The sequence below is a fragment of the Sardina pilchardus genome, chromosome 13, assembly GCF_963854185.1.
Source record: "Sardina pilchardus chromosome 13, fSarPil1.1, whole genome shotgun sequence".
Classification (NCBI taxonomy): domain Eukaryota; kingdom Metazoa; phylum Chordata; class Actinopteri; order Clupeiformes; family Clupeidae; genus Sardina; species Sardina pilchardus.
The window spans coordinates 19,124,891-19,146,011 of NC_085006.1; the positions used below are offsets into that span (position 1 = coordinate 19,124,891).

Genomic DNA, 21,121 nt, shown 5'->3' on the forward strand with positions numbered 1-21,121 from the left:
ACCTCAACGTCTCCATTCAGGAGTCAAGAAGAGCCGGAATAAAAGTGTCTTTTAAAAAAAAAAAAAAAAAAAATTTCAGAGTCGGGCAGTCAAACTTCTCTGAGGAGGGAGTTACAGGACCAATCAATCTATGTGACCCAGTTGGCGAGCGGCGTTGGCACTCGGGCTCCCTCTGCGGTAACCACGCCAGCTCTCTGTCATGTGCGAGGGGGGCACCGCACCGCAGCGGCCCACAGACCCAGCGCAGGAAGCCAGCTGAACGACCCATTTGTGACTTGAACCGTAATGCAATCGCAGCCAATAAGGGGGTGAAGCGGAGGCACTTAAAGCCACCTCCCCCTCCCCCTCCCAGCGTATGTTTGCCCTTTTCCCTGCTCTTTCTCAGGCTGTGTTTTGTAAGCAAACCTGATCCTTGGCAACGAGAGGTTTGGGATTTCCGACGGTGGAGGTGGGGTGGAAGGGGGGGGGTGGACGGGGGGGGGGGACCGGGGTCGGAAGCTGTGTAGTGAAGACCTCAAAGTGCTAGCGCTAAAGCGCCGCGGCTAACCAGGGTGGTGCCATTGTGTCTGTCGCCGACACGGACCGTTTGACCGGGGGCTATGGTATACGTAGCGGGCCGAGAGAGAGAGAGAGAGAGAGAGAGAGAGAGAGAGAGAGAGAGAGAGAGAAGCGCTAATGTATGGAACACACATCAGGGCTCCCGGGGGGACAGGGTAAAGGGAGCAGCCCATTGGAGGCCTGGAGGGGAGAGGGGTTAGCGCCAGAACCACGGCCATCAGGCGACCTTGAGTCACATGTCAAGTGATGTTATGTCAATGGATGAGTGGGTGTGAGGTTGTGTGTGTGTGTGTGTGTGTGTGTGTGTGTGTGTGTGTCTTTGTGTAGGTATTTGTGTAGGTATTTGTGAGTCTGAGTATGTGTCTATGTATGGCAGTCAGTGTCTGGTTGAGTTGACATGCAGAGGTACAGTATAGTAAACAAGATTACATTATACTATGTATGTGTTCATGCGTATATCATATTCATTGCATACATACATGCATATACTGTAGGTCCTCCAGACCTGTGTGTGTGTGTGTGTGTGTGTGTGTGTGTGTGTGTGTGTGTGTGTGTGGAGAGTTTTGGATGAACCTGTGCAGTGTGTCCCTGATGTTAAATGGGTCAGTGGAAGTCCAGCCCCTGAAAACCCCCGTGTGACGGTGACACGTGCAAGTTAGCGCGGCCGGCCACCGCCGAGCAGCTGATTTATACTGCCCGGCCACAGACACTCCTCTCCATGGAAACCAGGGCGCTGCCTTGACAGGGAGACGACTTTCTTTCACGACGCTGCATAAAGATGTTTGTGTGCGTTTGTCTGTCTGCATGTCTGTGAAATGAAGGTCTGTGTTGTATGGGCGCGCTGAGATCTGAGAAAGAAGTGTGTGTGTGTGTGTGTGTGTGTGTGTGTGTGTGTGTGTGTGGGTGTGCGTGTCTGTGTGTGTCTGTGTGTGTGTCTGTGTGTCTGTCACTGGAGGACACTGCAGCGATGCGTTTCCCACCAAAGCGGCCCACTGCTGCACAAACTCTGGACTGCAGATATTCCGCTCCTGTATTGACTCTGTTCTTTTTGTTTACGCTGCCTTATTAGAGTTGAGTCCTGCACTGCCACCAAACCAACAGGGTGTGTGTTTGTGTGTGATTGTGTGTGTGAATGTTTGTGTGTGACTGTGTGTGTGTGTGTGATGAGCGAGTGTGTCAGACTGTTTGTTTGCTCTAAGGAGGGACAAATCGGACGCTGAACAAATAAGATTAAAACTCTTATCTCTGAAGCAGCCATAACTCATTTTTTTTTTTTTTTTAAATATCGGAAACAACAAGGAGAGCAAATATTGGACTTGGAAATGATGGGGAAAAAAAGACTAATTTGATTTTAATGAGGCTACAAAAAGGGAATCAAACTTATTAGATTTGTCAGGGGCTCTGAATATGCTATGAGTGCATGAATAATTGATTGCGTTGATGAAAACAAATGAGACGCCCCCTTCAACAACTGTCGTTTTAATCACTGGGAATGATGATCTGAGCAGACTGCGGTCGACACGAGCAGTTTATTAAAAGACAGTTGTCACCAGTCTCTGAAGATAGTTGAAGGTTGTTCGTACAGCGAGCAGCGTTTAGTGAGGGAATCCAATTAGAGTGCAAACATTCGGTCTCTCTTCAGTCAGAGGATAACATTCCAGGAGGTCGTTTAGAGATTTTTGCCTATTTCTGCTATGAAACCCTTCCTGTACTCTCTCTCTCCCTTTCTCCTTTTTTTCTGTGCCAACGTCTCTGCCCCCTCTCCAACCCCCCCCACCCCCACACACCCGGTTCCTCATGCCTTCATAAAGCCTATCTGCTTTCCTTAAGCCTGCCCTGTTGAAGGGAGTGTCCAATTTAAACCATTCCCCTTGAGTGGGTTTCCATTCTCTCTGGAGACTGGCATCTCTGCCAAAAGGGTTTTTTTCCAGTCCGTTGGGCCGCTGCTGAACCACGACCCCGGTACAAGGATCCAGGACCCACACACACACACACACACCTCACCCCCACCCGTTGGAATGCCAGGATCTCCCCACCTCACTCCCCACCGCTTCGAACCTGTCTACGCTTTCTCCTTTTCTTCCCCCACAAGCGTCCACCTTCTCTTTTCCTGATGTGACAGGGGCCTTGATTGTAGAGTCTGTTCCATCACTCTGAAGGCTTTGAGAGGGGAAGGGGGAAAAAAAGTCCCTCAGGTGTGTTATTGGCACATTAAAGAAATGTGTCAGTCACACCCAACTTTTTTGACGAGCTGACAATTTTCTTTCTTTCTTTCGTTTTTTTTCTTTCTCTTTCTTTCTTTCTATAAAAGCACTCCTGGTTGATGAAAGGAAGGATTGACTTGTGTCATAATCTGATTCTCTGTTTACACTGCAGATTTTTCCTTTGTCTAATCCTTGCCGCTGCACTTCATTGATCTCAGCCATTACCTTAATCTTTGCTGAAGGAGTGGCAACGCTCTAGTAACGCTGGGAAACCATCATGTGAGGAAGCAAGGGATAGTGGGGGATTGGCACCCCCCTGCCCCCCCCCCCTCTCTCTCCTTTTCCATTCCCAGTCAAATTACCCATTACCCACAGTAAACCCCCATATCCCCCCCTGGAGGATGCTCCTATTCATAAGACTAGTTGCTTTTAGTGTAAAGTAATCCTCTCAATTAGGTATTAGTGACATTAATTGGTCCCAGTGTAATTGTCCCTTCACAGACGAGAGACCCCAGCATGAAGAAAAGAAAGAGAGAGAGAGAGAGTGAGTGAGTGAAGGGGAGGAGAGAAAGAGAGAAGGAGGGGGGGACACCCCTTACTCCCCCCCCCCCCCCTCTTTAGTCCCTCAGTCCGCCATGCCACTGGACGGAGGCCAACAACAGCTCGCAAAGCCGTTCTAAAACTCTGTTAAGCCGCGCCAAGCTCGGTGCCAAACTGGGAGCCGCGCTGGGTGCCAGCGTACCTGGCGAGAGGAGCACAGATTAATCAGAGTGACATGGCGATGATGGCGGAGAGAGAGAGAGGGGGAGAGAGAGAGAAGAAGAACAGCTAAAGGGAGAGAGAGAGAGAGAGAGAGAGAAGAGCTAAAGGGATGGAGAGAGAGGAGTGAAAAATTGCAGAGCAGAGGGAGGAGAGAGAGGCAGGCGGCAGACATTTCCATTGGAGCACATGCTCCTCGCTCTGGCCCTAAACACTCCAGATGGCGGTTTTAAGGCAGTGGGTAAGGCACCGTAATCCCGGTCCAACCGGTGCGTGAGACGAGGCCGTGGCGGCTGCTCTGGAGCGGGTGACGCACCCCCACGGCGCAGGCTAGCTCCGCTGGGCTCGCGCGCCGAAACAGCAACAATGCCATTACAAACAAAGGAGCTCACTCGCTGTGCTTCTTAGCCACTGTTAACACGTCAAGGATTAACTTTTAGTACAGTCCTTTCAGGAGAAGATGTTTTGTGTGTGTGTGCGCGTGTGTGTTTGTGTATGTGTAGGGTGTGTGTGTGTGTGTGTATGTGTATATAGACTGTGTGTGTGTGTGTGTATGTGTGTGTGAGTGTGTTTATGTGTTCACATGCTATAACAAGGAATATCCACAGCCATAACTAATAGGTACCAGAGCCACGCAAAGTGAATCAGCTCAATGTTCTGGGCAGCAGTAGTGGCCGAGGCCCCCTGACCGCACTCTGCTCCCACCCCCCACCCCCACCCCCACCCCCACCTCTCAATTTCCCCTCTCTCTTCCCCTTCATCTCCCTCCGTGAGACGCTAGGCTGAGCACTCCCTTCAGTGGAGCCGGTGCAGACAGAGGCCCAGCCAGATCCTCCATCCTAACCCCCCCTCACTCACCCCCCCCCCCCCCCCCCCCCCCCCGCCCAAGGCCTCCTCCCGTCTGCATTGACCCGGACCTGGCCCGTGGGATTAGCGCGAGCGGCGCGTCGATACGGCCGCGCTCTGATCACAGCGTGCGCCGGGGGTCAGGGGTGCGTGTCCTCCCCGCATCGCCATGGGAACCCGGGGCCAGGCCGCTCAGGGCTGGTTTCGGAGGAAGTTGTGAGCTTTAGCCTTCGTCTGCCTGGGCCCCGGCAGCCATTGATTGGTTGTGTCGACGTGCGCGCCAACACACACCCTGTGCCGTACGAATGGACTCACACACACACACACACACACACACACACATGTACTTACATTTTCTTTGTCGAAAGTAGCGACTGAGTAAAGTGAAAGTCGCCCACATCTCTGGGAGTTTTTTCTCCTGATCGATGCATCAGTTTGCTTCACGCTTAAGTGGTCAGAGACTTACTTTAAAGTTAGTGCCGCGCACAAACAAAGGGGGGCTGGTGCTCACTTTTAATAAAATATGTAATTATGTGTGCATCACTTCACTGACTCCTGGACTCCCTAGATATAGTCCTTGTAATTAAAAGAAATAATCATGTTTTTTTATACAGTGTTTTAGTCGCCTGGGTAGTCTCAGAGGGTTTTTTTTTTTTTTTTTCTCCCCCGTGATGTTTGAGACATCCTTCCAAACACACCTTTTATTTTTCCAACTTCAAGAATAACAGTCGGTATTTATTTTTAAACTCTCTCACTCTCTCTCTCTCTCTCTCTCTCTCTCTCTCTCTCTCTCTCTCTCTCCCTCTCTCTCCCTTCCTTTTTTCTGACAGGTTCACAACCGCAATCTACTGTCCATGGACTTCGACCGCGTCACCAGGACCGAGAAGGTGTACGACGACCACAGGAAGTTCACGCTGCGCATCCACTACGACCACGCCGGCCGGCCGACCCTGTGGGCCCCCAGCATCCGCCTCAACGGCGTCAACGTCACCTACTCGCCCGGCGGGCACGTGGCGGGCATCCAGCGGGGCACCATGTCCGTGCGCATGGAGTACGACCAGAACGGCCGCATCAGCTCGCAGACCTTCGCCGACGGGAAGTCGTGGACCTACACGTACCTAGAGAAGGTGCTGGAAGCCAGTCGACTGTACTTGTCTTGTCCTACCTTGTGTGTGGAGTGTGATTCCCAAAAGGGCAGCCGTGTGAATCAGTTGTCAGAGTTGATTAGCGTCGGAGTCACGAGACAACAGGTTATTTAAGTGGATCAAAATGGGGTCGAAAGTCAAGCTCAAGACAAGAACACAGTCAGCCGGGTAGTGCAAAAAATTGGCAGAGTAGGTATGAGGAGGTACTGTAGGTGAGAGTTGGAATAGAATTATGAACTGCGTCCCATTCCATGTACTGTGCCTCCACTAGGACACTTCATTGCAGTGTGCTGTGTGCACTACTGCTATGTACTTATTTGTGAAGTGTGTGAGTTTGACCAGGGTGATGCAATTTCAAATTGAATGCCACGAGGAGCATGTGATATCAAAGACGGCGCCAACGGTACATCTAGGTGGAAAAGATATTTTGCTCCCCTTCTTAAGGAAAACTGCACTCAATACAATTAATTAGTCTTCGTGAACATCTGCAGTTCTTGTCTTAGATTGTATCAGAAGGAGGGTGTTTTTACCTCGTTTGCTCTTTTGGTTGTTACGAGAGGCGCTAACTAGACACGGCGGTTTGGCGAAATGAGCTCTCCTCGGCGCTACACATTGTTGCTACAGACAACTTGACAAGTGCACTTTATGCCTTAAAATAATGCGGCACAGCAAGGAGACACAGGGAAAAAAATGTCACTCTCCAAGCGTTAATTGGTGCAGAGATCTGCAGGGAAGATAGGTACTGTTGCGCGCACATTTAATGTGAAGATAGCAGCCGCTCACCTCGTTGGAAGATTTCAGACTCTGACAAAGACAACTCCTGGATGGATTTTTAAAGATCTCATTTGTGTAACGGAGAGCATCTTGTACTAATGATTTGGAAGAAAAAGCTTGAAAACCCATATCGTTTGCAGATTTAACAAAACTTTTGAAATGTACTCCCCATAAACACCTCCGTTTTTGGTGTGTTTCATCCACTTTCACACTGTGTGGGTGTGTGTGTGTGTGGGAAACTAAATGTACCTGTCGAATTCATGCCAACCTATTTCTATTGTGTCCCTGTGCTCGGTATTGAGTCAGCCTTTTGGCTCATCGTTTAGTGGATGGCAAGAGGACACACACATTAGTGGTGACCTTCACACTCTCCTTGCAGCCCGGCCGACTTCATCATTTTAACGGTTTAACATCTCTGTCAGTGGGGACCGCCGAGGCTATTAGCATGCTAAATCTGGGGCTATGGGGAGTGGTGAAGTTTGTGATGGTGTGGAGTGTTAATGCTGTTGTCCCCTCCTCCACCTCTCTCTCTCTCTTCCTCTCTCCCTCTCTTCCCTCTCTCTCTCTCTCTCTCTCTCTCTCTCTCTCTCTCTCTCTCTCTCTCTTCCTCTCTGCAGTCCATGGTCCTCCTGCTCTTCAGCCAGAGGCAGTACATCTTCGAGTTCGACAAGAACGACCGGCTGTCGTCGGTGACCATGCCCAACGTGGCGCGGCAGACGCTGGAGACCACGCGCTCGGTGGGCTACTACCGCAACACGTACCGGCCGCCCGAGGGCAACGCGTCCGTGCTGCAGGACTACAGCGAGGAGGGCCTGCTGCTGCAGACCCAGCACCTGGGCACGGGCCGGCGGGTCATCTACAAGTACGGCAAGCTCTCCAAGCTGCTGGAGGTGCTGCACGACACCACGCGCATCGCCTTCTCCTACGACGAGGCGGCCGGCCTGCTCAAGACGGTCGGCCTGCAGAGCGAGGGCGGCTTCACCTGCACGATCCGCTACCGGCAGCTGGGGCCGCTCATCGACCGGCAGATCTTCCGCTTCAGCGAGGAGGGCCTGGTCAACGCCCGCTTCGACTACAACTACGACAACAGCTTCCGCGTGACCAGCATGCAGGCGGTCATCAACGAGACGCCGCTGCCCATCGACCTGTACCGCTACGACGACGTGTCGGGCAAGATGGAGCAGTTCGGCAAGTTCGGCGTCATCTACTACGAGATCAACCAGATCATCACCACGGCGGTGATGACGCACACCAAGCACTTCGACGCCTACGGCCGCGTCAAGGAGGTGCAGTACGAGATCTTCCGCTCGCTCATGTACTGGATGATGGTGCAGTACGACAACATGGGCCGCGTGGTGGCCAAGGAGCTCAAAGTCGGGCCCTACGCCAACACCACCCGCTACGCCTACGAGTACGACGCCGACGGCCAGCTGCAGACGGTGTCGCTCAACGACAAGCCGCTGTGGCGCTACAGCTACGACCTCAACGGCAACCTGCACCTGCTGAGCCCCGGCAGCACCTCGCGGCTCACGCCGCTGCGCTACGACCTGCGCGACCGCATCACGCGGCTGGGCGACGCCCAGTACCGGCTGGACGAGGACGGCTTCCTGCGCCAGCGCGACTCGGACTACTTCGAGTACGACTCGGCGGGCCACCTGACGCGCGCCTACAACCGCGCGGCCGGCTGGAGCGTCCGCTACCGCTACGACGGGCTCGGACGACGCGTGTCCAGCCGCAGCACGCCGGGTCACCACCTGCAGTTCTTCTACGCCGACCTGGCCAGCCCGGCGCGCGCCACGCACCTGTACAACCACTCCAGCTCGGAGATCACCTCGCTCTACTACGACCTGCAGGGCCACCTGTTCGCCATGGAGCTGAGCAGCGGCGACGAGTTCTACGTGGCGTGCGACAACATCGGCACGCCGCTGGCGGTCTTCAGCGGCACCGGCGCCATGATCAAGCAGGTCTTCCACACGGCGTTCGGCGAGGTCTACCTGGACACCAACCCCAGCTTCCAGCTGGTCATCGGCTACCAGGGCGGCATCTACGAGCCGCTCACCAGACTCGTCCACATGGGCCGGCGCGACTACGACACGCTCGCCGGACGCTGGACCACGCCCGACCACGACGCGTGGCAACGGCTGAACGGCAACAACATCGCGCCCTTCAACCTCTACATGTTCAAGAACAACAACCCCCTAACCAACAGCCACGAGACCAAGTGCTACATGACAGGTGAGTGGCTTGTACGGAACGCGGCGGCGGGTAGCGGCTTTGTTAGCGTCCTGCGACCTGATGGGGATTTGTCGAATCACAGCGCAGACCTCGAGCAAAAAAAAAGCGCTCAACGCTTTTTTTGATAGCTTTGCCTCGGCTCACACAAAGCTTTGACTTTGTTCCGCGATTCTGATGTGTCGCCAGCCAGCATTTCAAACCCACACAAAAAAACAACAAACAATGCGCCAGTTACAACGGCAGTTTGCAAGGGAAATAGTGTTTGTGCATTACACTCCGTGCTGGCAGGGTTTTTTCTTGAAGAGGGCCCTTACCACAGCAGGGGGGGTCATTTTTCAGCCTCTCCTTAGGGCCCTGTTTGGAATGCTACTTTCTTTCCTACACATTTACTTCCTCCCCCCTCTCTCTCTCTCTCTCTCTCTCTCTCTCTCTCTCTCTCTCTCTCTCTCTCTCTCTCGATCAGTGGTACACAGTGGAGTTCTCCCTCTGTTCAGCATTCAGGTCGTTCCCTTGAAATATCACATCAGTCTTTCTCTGCCTGAATGTGGGGGTTGGTGGTGTTGATGGCGGCGGCGGTGGCGGCGGCGGTGGTGGTGGTGGTGGGGAGGTAAATAGGAGTGAAAGCTCCCGGTGGAGAAAGGAGCCGCACAATGGGTACCATACAGCTCACTGCCAGGGGCTGTTGTATCAGCACACTCGCTCAGCTCCAAAGCAGAAACAGCAGCAGCAGAGACTAGAGGAGAGAGTGTAGTGTAGGAGCCACTCCAAAGGGCTGTTTTAGAACCGAAAGCCCTGTGTGTGTTTTTGTTTGAGGTTCCACCGTGATCTTGACCGCTTGCCTCTCGGAGATGAAAGGAACGCGTGTCATAAGAGTGGCATCTGGTTCTAATGTGATTAATGCCGTTTTGTGTGTGTTTCGTGTCCAGAAAAACAAGCCAAGGCCTTTATTCTGAAATGAGGTCCATTGCCTTCATATGCTGAATTAGTTTAATCATGATTAAGGAGGCCAGTGAAAACTTCCAGGGAAGGAATAGAAAACGGGTGGCACTTATTTGTTCCAGGTGAAATGTTCTCCCTTTTATATTTTCTCTTCATCTCTTTGTCTCTGTATTACTCCTCTCTCTCTCTCTCCCTCTCTCTCTTTTTCTTTCTCTCTATTGCTCTCTCTCTCTCCCTCTCTCTTTTTCTTTCTCTCTATCGCTCTCTCCCTCTCTCTCTCTTTTTCTTTTTCTCTATCGCTCTCTCCCTCTCTCTTTTCTCTTTCTCTCTATCGCTCTCTCTCTCTCTCTCTCTCTCTCTCTCTCTCTCTCTCTCTCTCTTTCTCTCTCGTCTTCCTCTCTCTGTCCCTGTTATCATCTGTTTGCCATGTTGCACCATGGCTGAACTTCATTCTCTAACCAAAGCGTGCGCTGCACCAGTGAACCTGCCAGTGGGTCACGTCACAACCCCTGAGGCTGGCCGGCGGAATGCTAAGCAGGCCGCGCCGCTAAGCTCCGACATCCGCGCCGAGCGCCACTCTCACCTGCCGACAGTGATTGATGGCCTTGACATTTCCATTCCGTCGCCAGAATTAAGAGAGCTGCTCACATTGTCCTTAAACATATTCTTATGCAAAGCAGCTTTGTCAGGTGCCATTGCTCACAAAGAAGGAATGTTTTTTTTTTTTCCCCTTGTGTTTTTCCCCCAGCAACACATAGCCATGCTGTCAGTATGAAGGTTTCTCTATCCATGACAAATATATTAAGTGTTTTGAAGAGGGGTAGCTTATCACTGTGCTGTTGATTGGTTTTTCAGTCAAAGTTCACTTTGGCGCCATATATTTTTTTTTTGCTTTTACTGTCGCTCATGTGATTTTCAGTGGAAAGGGAAGTAAAATATCAACGTGTTAAATGTGCGCCGGCATGAAAAATGAAATTGTGTGACCTGTCGGGGGGACCGGCTCCAGCAGCAAGTCACCGTCACCCATGCGGTGCCAAGCTGCTGGCCGGCGAGATGAACACCGAGTCTGGGGAGAGGGGACGGAGAGAATTGCACAGTCCGCCATCCTCCCTGGAACATCCATCACGTTTTAGCCCAGTGTCTGAAACTAATCAAGCGCTCCCACTCTAGCTGTTCAAGCAGTTCATTTCATCTGAACCGGTGAAAGAGGGGAAGACATGGAGGGGTGTGGGGGGCGGGGGGGGGGGGGGGGGGGGGGGGTACTCTGCTGAACCCGTGTTTTGTTTCTTAATGAATCACAGACTTAGCAGTACATTGAGTGGTGAAAGACTGAAGGTTAAGCTATTGTTTGTTTGTTTGTTTGTTCGTCCCTTCTGCTGTTCTACAGATGTCAACAGCTGGCTAGTGACGTTCGGCTTCCAGCTGTACAATGTCATCCCGGGCTACAAGAAGCCTGTCTCGGACGCCATGGAGCCCTCCTACGAGCTGATCCACACCCAGATGAAGACGCAGGAGTGGGATAGCACCAAGGTAAGACAGGACTCACTCTCTCATCCAGACATCTTGGTCTGGCTGCCTTAGGCATCCATCTAGGTGCCCTGCGTTTCAGATGGGAGCTCCAGGCTCTTGTCAGAAATTGCCCCCCCACTCTATCAGAGGCTTCCAAATCACCAAGAAAGCGTGGGCCTTTCATTTCTTGTTCTCCCTCCCTTTTACTCAGCCTTACTCTCTCACTCTCTCATTCACTCAACCTCTTTCTCCCCATCTCTTACTTCATCTCTTCCTATCTCCAGCATTCACTCTCTCTCTCTCTCTCTCTCTCTCTCTCTCTCTCTCTCTCTCTCTCTCTCTCTCTCTCTCTCTCTCTCTCTCTCTCTCTCTCTCTCTCTCTCTTTTATCTTTCTCCTTCTGTCTCTTTTGCTTTAGTACAGGGAATCAGGGTCAGGCCTCTCCCTGAGCCCGTCTAATAGTCCAGCCATTAGGGAAATTCACTCCACTTTTCCTTTGCCATCGATTTCATCTCTGCCATACACCCCTCCTGAACCTCCTTGTAGGCACACATACAAAAACACACACACACACACACACACACACACACACACACACACACACACACCAGCAAGCACCCAGGCATCAGTAGAACACAGTCTGATTCCCCGCATCTGTCAAGCCCTGCGAGTTGCCTTTCAGCCACCTGAATTATTGACGAGGCGGCTGTCGTGTCTTCCCGCCGCGTCGAGTTACAGCCGGAGAGCGCCACCCGCCGAGGCAGCCGCGGTGGCCCACACGTCTGTTTGCTTTTCATATGTAAAGACAACGCCCGTGCCCACCGATATGTGCCAGCCGAGCCGCGTGCCCGCGATGTATGCCCAGACAAAACACAGGAGAGACAGACAGAGAGAGAGAGAGAGAGAGAGAGAGAGAGAGAGAGAAAGAGACCGCAGGAGAGAGAGAGAAAGAGAGAGAGAGCAGGAGGGGGAGAGAGAGAGACCACAGGAGAGAGAGAAAGAGAGAGAGCAGGAGCGAGAGAGCAGGAGAGAGAGAGAGAGCAGGAGCGAGAGAAAGAGAGAGAGAGAGCACAGGAGAGAGAGAAAGAGAGAGGGTACATGGGCTACAGACTGATCCTTTTAAAAACCCTCTTTTGTAAAGATAAGACAGCGGCTGGTTGTTTGGATTGACGAGCAAGCGTTTGCTCGCTCGACCAACACGGCCCCTTTTGTGTCGAGTTTGACCCATCTCTCCCTGCATCGGAGATATATAAACGCAAATAGTATCAGACGCGCGTTATCAGGATTTGGATCGCGGTTTCTTTTTGAAAGGGGAGGATGCAGCGGGGAGACGCAGGAGACTGCGAGGGGAAAAGAGGGGTTGAGGGAGAGCACGGAGAGAGACGCCAGGGCTGGATAATATGAAACGATGAAACAATAAACGTTTGAAGCCTCGCGTCTGTTTCTCGCTGACAAGATACATATGGGTCTCGCGCATTCAAGGAGAATAGAGGAGTACGCCGATATCAGAAAAAGAGCCGTTTTTTTGTGATGCTCGGAGATAACCCAGATTCTCTTAAGCATCCGAGATTTTAGGAAGAGCATAATGTGAGGAAGATGATCTATTGTTCCGAGTTTATGATGGCTTTGACTTGACACATTGAAGGCCCTTATATTTATTTGACAAAACATTACCGATTTTTTTGCCGACCTTTTTTCCCCCCCAAAAGATCAAATAAAAGCTCGTTGTTTCACGAGCGCACTCTCTGATGGGAGGCTGTCATGTTTATTTAATCTCTCTCACTAAACCCAGCTGTGCCATTTGTGAAACATGATGTGTTCAAAGCCTATTAACTATTTAAGCGTATCAGAAGATTTGAGCGTGTTTTGGGACTTGTGCAAATTAGGCACGAGAGAGTGGAGACTAACACCGTCCAGACCAATACCAGACGAAAGCTGTCGAGAAAGTGAGCGCCGCCGACGGTCTTCTCGTCCATCACAAGGTCCGCTGTGTGCTCAGTTCAGAGGGGTTGGGGGATTCAAACAGGCGGCCATGCTTTTCATTTCACAGCAGATAATATTCTTCTGTGGGAGAAAGCGCACGGCAAATAGAGAGCGGAGTGTTTGCCTAACCCTCATTATGTACCTTCCCCAAGAGCGCTACGTGGACGGAATAGAACAGGCTCAGTCGTCACACACACACACACACACACACACACACACAGTTATACACACACACACCCCCATGGGTTGGCTCCCCCCAGCGATCTTCCGCCGGGATGGTTTCGGTGCCCGTCTCCAGGGGATTCGCCTCTGAGTTTTGGAGTTTGCTTTTCCAGATATGGAGTCTCTTTCTTCCTTCCTTTCTCTCCCACCTCTCTCTCTGTCTCTCTCTCTGTCTCTCTCTCTCTCTCTCTCTCTCTCTCTCTCTCTCTCTCTCTCTCTCTCTCTCTCCACCCTTACCTCCCTTCAGAGGAGCCCAGAGCAACAGCGGGCCGCTTTGGACCCGTTCAGACAACCTTCTTCCCCCAATTTCCATTTCAAATGGGGGCCCTTCTTCCTTCTTCTCCCGCGCCCAGAAAAGCACTGCAACAAACCCTGCACTGGGCACCGTCGGGCCACCCCATGTATATTCCATCTGAAGTTAGAAAACTGGACCGGGAGGGAGAGAGAAAGAAAAAGAAAGAAAGAAAGAGAAAGAAAGAACGATAGAGGAACAGGGAGAAGTTAGAGAGAAGGGGCGAGCGAGTTTTAATGTATGTAATAGTCGGCAGTGAACTCCATATAAATCAGCGTTCCCTTCCTGCAGCTAATCGCGGCCACTTGTTCTTGGTCTTTTATGAGGAAAGGTAAAGGATTTTAATTGCCTGCTAAATGGCCTTTTCGGGGCAGTATGATTATGTGGCATTTACAGGCTTTTCAAGCAGCCGTATTAAAAATAGTACGCAGGCAGGGACGCATTCAAGGCTAATGGTGCCCAGGTTGCGTAGCGGAGTAGCACGCACTCTCCATAACGCAGCCCTGGCAGGGGAGGTGTGTGTGTGTGTAGTGTGTGTGTGTGTGGGTGTGTAGTGTGTGTGTGTGTGTGTGTGTGGGTGTTGAGGTGTGTGTGTGTGTAGTGTGTGTGTGTGTAGTGTGTGTGTAGTGTGTGTGTAGTGTGTGTAGTGTGTGTGTAGTGTGTGTGTAGTGTGTGTGGGTGTAGTGGGGGTGGTGGGGGGGCTGTTTTGCGTCGTGTTCTTGGCTGTTTCAAGTTCTCCGAGTTCTCATCAGACAGAAGCCAGCGACTGGGCTGGCTGGAGACTGATTCAGGAAGCCTCGGCGCTCCTCCGCGCTCATTATCTGCCCCAGCGTGACGCCGACACCAGCCAAGCTGAGGCGACACCTTGAAGCCGCGAGGCTCGGTCGGGGGGCCCGCCGGCAACAGAAGCTCCGCTCTGGGCAACCGGTGGGGCGATACCGCACTCTGCCATAAATATATAAACAGGGCCAGACCCTGACAGTTACTCGGAGGAGGAAACGAGGGAAGACGAGAAAGAAGAAGAGAAATGATTGATGAAGAGAAAAAAAGGGGTGGGAGAGCCGAGCTTAAAACGAGCTCTCGTGTTCACCACTCACTCTCAGTGGAGTGGCGCCATATAAACCATATACAGTAATGTAGATTTCAGTCCTCCTGGCTTGAAGAGTGTAGCTTGTCAAATATAGCAGTGGGGTGTGATTACTCTCTCTCTGTGCGCTACAGGGAATCATATTCAAGTCCTAGTCATAGTAAAGGAATCATATTGAAATCACACAAGTTGTCACCCCCCAGTTCTTCTACAAGTTTTCATAGCATAGGGATCTGAACTCTGCACTGAGTTTTCCCCTACTGTATTACCTCACAAGGACATTTATGCAGCAAGTATAGAATTATATCTGCAGATGTCCCTAAATATATTCAGATCCATGTAGAGCAGGCGAAGTGTGAAGACAGCAGTGTGGTTGTGTTGTTTGGCCTCGAGGTGGCTTACTGCTCCTCGTCCACAGCTGCAGAGGAGCTTTTAATAGCCCACTAAAGCAAGAGGGTGTTGGGTGCTCCAGACAGACATGCCCTCTAGGATCCCTGGCTTGACCGTCACATGTACACACACACACACACACACACACACACACACACACGCACACACACGCACGAACATGCAAAGCCCCCTTTGATTTGCGTCACAGGTCAAGTTGACTGGCCCTTCCTCAGGCACTTTGATAGATGAGTGCCAGAGTGGCTTTGGCTACGGGTCTGACCGTAACCACACACACACACACACACACACACACACACAAACACACAAATCCCACCACAACCCCTTGGGATGCTGGCTTGTGGTTAGTGGGACATTGCCTGTAAACAAACTTTCAGCAGTGTAGATTGTAGTCCCCCCACCCCCACAACACACACACACACACACACACACACACACACACATCAGCCTCATTTCTCAGGGGCCTGAAGCCCCAGAAGCCTGACTGGAGCCTCCCCCAGGTGGGCTGGCGTGCGCGCCAGGTTGGGGACAGGTGACGGAAAAGCCTGCAGGAGAGGTCACTCCGGGGCCATTCCCCAGGGAAGGTGGGAGGGAGGAGGAAATGGTGTGAAATAGAGAGAGAGAGGATGGAGAGAGAGGGGGTGGAGAGAGGTGGAGAGGAAGAGAGAGAGGGGAGGGGGGCAGGGGATGGAGAGAGAGGAAGAGGAAGGGAGCGAGATAGAGATGGAGACTGTCCTGATGGATTTGTTTCTTGTTTGCCCTGTATTCCCTTCTTTATTCTTATTTTCTTCCCTTTACTGTATCTGCCTCTCGCTCCTCTCAGCCTCTATGTACAGGGCAGAGAGCACTGTGGCCCTGCGGTTGGGAGGCTGTGTGTGTGTGTGTGTGTGTGTCTGTGTGTGTCTGTGTGTGTGTGTGACTGTGTGTGTGTGTGACTGTGTGTGTGTGTGTGTGTGTGTGTGTGTGTGTGTTTGAGCGCCTTATCTAAAATATTCCGATCTCTGTTTGTCTATAGGAGCAATATCCATCTATTTGCCTGTCCCTCTATCTCTCCATCTATATCTTTCATTCTTGATTTCTTTATCTCAAGTCTCTGTCTCAGTCTCTCATTCTCCATATGCTTCTCCCTCCCAGTCTCTCCAGCCAGCTTTATCTATTGCTCCTCTCCAGTCACAGGCTCTTCTCATCTTTTCCTCTCCCTCTTTCTTTCTTTTTCTCTCTCTCCCATGCTTTCCCACCGTCCCTCTCTCTCTCTATCTCCCTCTGCAGTCTCTCTCACTTGTTTCTCTGCCTCTGCGGTCTCTTTCTCCATCTCTGTGTGTGTGTGTGTGTGTGTCCGTGTGTCTGTGTGTGTGTGTGTGTGTGTGTGTGTCCGTGTGTGTGTGCGGAATTTGGAGGGAGGCGAGGGCCGGCTCCTGTCATGTGACATTAGGGTACAGGGTTGCGTCTCCTCCCCTGGAGGAGTTTCTCAGCTCACCCAGCCCGTCTGGCCGCAGGAGTTGCAAGCTCTCCTCCTCCTCCTCCTCCTCCTTCTCCTCTCCGTCCTCCTCCTCCTCCTCCTCCTCCTCCTCCTCCTCTCCCTCTGCCTTGCCAGGAAGGGGGAAAAAATCTGCCCGTGTTTTGTTTTTCATGTTTGGAAAATGTCACAGTCTGAGACATGGCAAGGCTGTCACAGCTGTTTGTACCATGTTACTCCATGTAGTAGTAGATGAATGAGGGTGTGTGTGTGTGGGGGGGGGGGGGGTGTGGGTTTATGACAAAACTACAGCTTCCTTTCCCTGCAGTGCAAGATGAAAAGGTGTGTTCTAAAAGAGTAGGAAAAGAAGCTGAGAAGTCCGCCATTTTAGTTTTGTGGGTAAAATATTTGAAGGTAGAATTTTGATAGGGTTTCGGTAGAACTAATGCTTCGTGGCGTTTCATGTAATGGTGGAAAAAAGTATAAAGAGTCCTTGAATGCATAAGTAAGAGAAAAAAAATTCCCTGCCAAAAATGTAATTGTATTTTCACTTTTTTTTTGCCAAAACCTGAAGAAAATGTTGTGATGCTTGTGATCCGAGTATCCACCTTAAACATGAAAAAGAATGGCTTATGCCCCAGCCAAGGGAGAGAAAATGTTTGAAAATGTTTGAAGTGTTAATGAACCAGCGTGATTCTCACTTCGGAGAGAGAAAGAGAGCGAAAAAGAGACAGTTTCCCTGCTGTGCCTCTCCTTCCCATTCCGCTGAAGCCATCAGGAAGCACAGCTTACTCCCAGGAAATGGAAAGCAGCGAGGGCTGGAGGAGAGTCCGACCCTCAGGAAGCCGACTGCAGTAGATTCACAAACAGATACTCCGCTTGGATGACTCTTTTTGTCTTCCGTAGTGCGTCTCACTTTTACTATCGCAGAAACATCTCTTTTTCTTTCTCTTTCTGCTTCCTGTTTTTCTCCTTGTTATCTCCTCATTTCTTTCACCTTCCCCCCCCACTTATCTGCTCTAATTTGTGCTTTTTGTCCCCCCTCCTTTGCTGTACCTGTGAGGTGCTGTGAAGCGTGCAATGCGTTGGTGGATAATTCGATGTGTTTGTGTGTGTGTGTGTTTTTGTGTTGCAGTCGTTGCTGGGTGTGCAGTGCGAGGTGCAGCGGCAGCTGAAGTCGTTCGTGCGCCTGGAGCGCTTCGGGCAGATCTACGGCGCGAGCAGCGCCGGCTGCGTGCCGGCCAAGGGTGACCCGTCCTTCGCCTCCGGCGCGTCCATGTTCGGGCGCGGCTTCAAGCTGGCCGTCCGCGACGGGCGCGTGCACGCCGACATCATCAGCCTGGCCAGCGAGGACGGGCGTCGGCTGGCGGCGGTGCTCGACGGCGCCCTCTACCTGCAGGAGCTGCGCTACACGGTGGACGGCGCGGACACGCACCACTTCGTCAAGACGGGCGGCGCCGAGGGCGACCTGTCGCTGCTGGGCATGACGGCGGGCCGGCGCACGCTCGAGTCGGGCACCAACGTGACGGTGGCGCAGATGAACGCGGTGCTGGGCGGGCGCACGCGTCGCCTGACCGACGTCACGCTGCAGCACGGGCACCTGCGGCTGTGCGTGCGCTACGGCAGCGGCGGCGACGAGGAGCGGGCCCGCGTGCTGGAGCTGGCCCGGCAGCGGGCCGTGTCCGGCGCCTGGGCGCGCGAGCGGCAGAGACTGCGCGACGGCGAGGACGGCACGCGGGCGTGGACGGCGGGCGAGAGGCAGCAGCTGCTCAACAGCGGGCGCGTGCCCGGCTACGACGGCTACTACGTGGCCTCGGCAGACCAGTACCCGGAGCTGGCCGACAGCCCCAGCAACATCTATTTCATGCGACAGAGCGAGATGGGCAGGTGACATGAACACGGTGAGCACAACCCTGCCGACTCTCCTCCCGAGAGGGGAACAGACTGGACACGACACACACATACGGACAGCGTGGTTTAAGGACTCCTTGCCAAAGACGGATGTTTGTTTGTTTGTTTTTTGTTTCTGTTTCATTTCATTTAACATGTGACCACTTCATGTTTTTATTCTCATGTGTCCTAGTACTGTGTTTTTTATTTTTACGTTTTTGTTTTTTAACAAACGGACAAACTTGTGGTCGAATCAAGAGTTTGCTCCTCTGATACAGTAGTGCCCTTTTTTTAATGTGTTAACTTTTGATTCCATTCGGGAGTTCTTTACCAGTCTTTGCCCTTCAAGTGCGGCTGCTAGAGGACGACGAGTCGACCCGACGCTGGAGGTGTTGTCGACTCGTTTTTTTCGCAACGTCCCCGTTTGACGATTCTGCTTAAAGGAGTGGAAGAGCAGTGGTGCTGCTGGCGTTGCCCGGGTCCGCGGGTCTAGCCCAGCCCGCCCCGCCAAGCAAATGGATCCTCGCCAAAAACGCTCACTGCCTTCTGTTTCTGCCTTCTTTCTGCACCTCGGCCAAGGAGAGACATTTCTCTGTCAAACTGTTTTTTTTTTGTTTTTGTTTTTTTCGCTTTGATTCTTTTTTTTGCCATTATTTTATACTTGAAAAAAAAAATCCCCTTGACAAACTGTCCCTGTTTCAAAGAAAAGAAGAGGAATAAACACGCAAGAACATTGATGTCTGCTGTCCATAGCCCTCTGGTTAAGGCTCTAACTGAACTCTAGTCCAAGTTATAGTGGTGTCTTGTTAATATTTCATTTTTTTAAAAAAGCTTTGTATTCATCTTGTGGTCTCTGCCCCCTTGTAAGACTTCTAAAGGGCTTTGGCTCAGACCTGCCTTTAGTTCAGGTTGGCTTACTTTTGGTAACATACCTAGATTTTCTTATACCATAATTTCAATTTGATCTTTGTGGCCTACATTGTGCAGCAAGCTAAGCACAAGGACGACCCAACGCTTTGATTTCCAACATTCTTTTCTTCTGTTTTGATTTCTAAAGTGTTTGTCGCCTATTAATGTAAAAATTTAAACTGGATATTCAGAAAAAAAGACTCTCCGTCAACTGTGCTTCTGGGCACAGAAGAGTTCATTGAGAGGAAAAAAGATATAAGAGCCAAACCTATAAGGAAAAAAAATGTCAAACAATGTTTTCTGTATTAAAGAATGGAAGGTATTTTACTCAAATGGTTTTAAATTGCCATCAATTATTTTATATATAGCTATATAAAGTACCAGTATAACAATGTGAACTCCGAAATGTGAACTGTTGTCCCTCTCATTGCTACTTGTTGTACTTGAACAATGCTTAAGGGTGTTGCAGTACATGGAATAAATTATAAATGTTTGGAAAGGTGACATTAGGTGAAGGCGTCATTTAGATTTTTTATAGAAGGACCGCTGTTTTTTAATCCTTTATAAACGTCCTTGGCTCTTTACAGATTGCAGTATTCACTTTTCTTTTGTTTGAAAAACAAGGTTACTTTTTGGTCTCAAATGAAATCAAAGCAGCACAAATGCTTGATAATTGAATTCAAAACCAGTGATTTAAAAAAAAGCTGCCCTGTTGCTATACCAAGGGCAAATGTTTGGGATTTTGGGGGGGGAGGCGGGGAAACAAAATGCATCTGAAAACTTCAAATAAATATCTGAAGTGAACTATGAGTAATCTGACCATGGAGTGATCTAAAGAGTCTGCTCATGTCCCAGAAAATGTATGACCCTCATACACACATTTCCCTATACACACACCGACTCCTGGACTAAAATGGTAACCTCTGAAAATGTTATTGTGGTGTGAAGTTGCTGAAAATTTCCGACAAGAACAAAGGTGATGCATCACATGTACGTCACCAAAAATGTTTTCTCTCTGCTCACTGAAAGTGTACCTACCTAAAGCTATGAATGGAGTTCAAATGACGCAGAATGGTGTACTCTTGGTGACTCCTTTTCCGTGCAATGGTTTGTGGGAAAATCCATAGCTGGTGATGACTGACATTTTGTTTCTACTCTCATCAAGTTGCCTGGTTGGGGGATGGGCGGGGGTGGCTGGGTTTGGGGGACAGCAACAACTCAAGTGTCTCAATCTGTACAAAAAAATATTTTTTGTTTTTGATTTTGTTTTGCTGTTGTCAAATACAGTGATATACTCTTGTCAGACATTCATGCTATATTTAAAAAAAAGAACAATGAGAACATACTTTTTGAATGAAGGAAAAACTGCATTGTGGAAAAATATTGCACTGAGAAATATTGCTTTGTGAGGCTGTAATGTTTTTTTGTTGGTTTGTTTTGTTGTTTTTTAGGTTTGGGTTGATTTTTAAGTGTTCAGATTTTTTTATTATTTGTTTTTGTTCTTTTTATTTTCTTTTTTGTTCTCAGCACTGTGTTTCTAAGGCTTCTCCTGGACCGTGTACATAAGACGTTGACAACAACAGTAAGCTGTAAATAAAATGCAAATGTAGATACCTTTTAGACCTACAACAGTGACCCTGTGTAGTCTTTAGGTTTAAAAAAAATAATTAAATAAAGGATATTTTGTGTTTACATTTTTTCATTATGATTTTGACATTCTTTACCAGAAAATAATAACACTAATATACACTAGTCTTCAAATCACTGGTCTATCAATCTGCATTCCCCTCAGACTGAGGTCTGCTCAGATTTGGTTTAATTACAAAATGAAATGAGACCCAAAAAGACGAATGTTAATGTCTATTTAAACTAACTAGATGGGTACTGGTTTTGTAATCTGCGATGA

The 21,121-nt window shown here is 50.4% G+C and overlaps 1 protein-coding gene across 1 annotated transcript in view; it reads left to right on the top strand.

Moving 5' to 3' along the window:
• tenm4 (teneurin transmembrane protein 4) overlaps positions 1-20,907 on the top strand; it is a 150,163-nt gene extending 129,256 nt beyond the window's left edge. Inside the window, 4 exon segments of the mRNA XM_062552929.1 lie at positions 5,198-5,494; positions 6,904-8,521; positions 10,848-10,990; positions 17,552-20,907. Of these exon segments, the coding sequence (XP_062408913.1) occupies positions 5,198-5,494; positions 6,904-8,521; positions 10,848-10,990; positions 17,552-18,307 (2,814 nt within the window). The 3' untranslated portion in view covers positions 18,308-20,907.
• Positions 20,908-21,121: the final 214 nt, after the last annotated feature.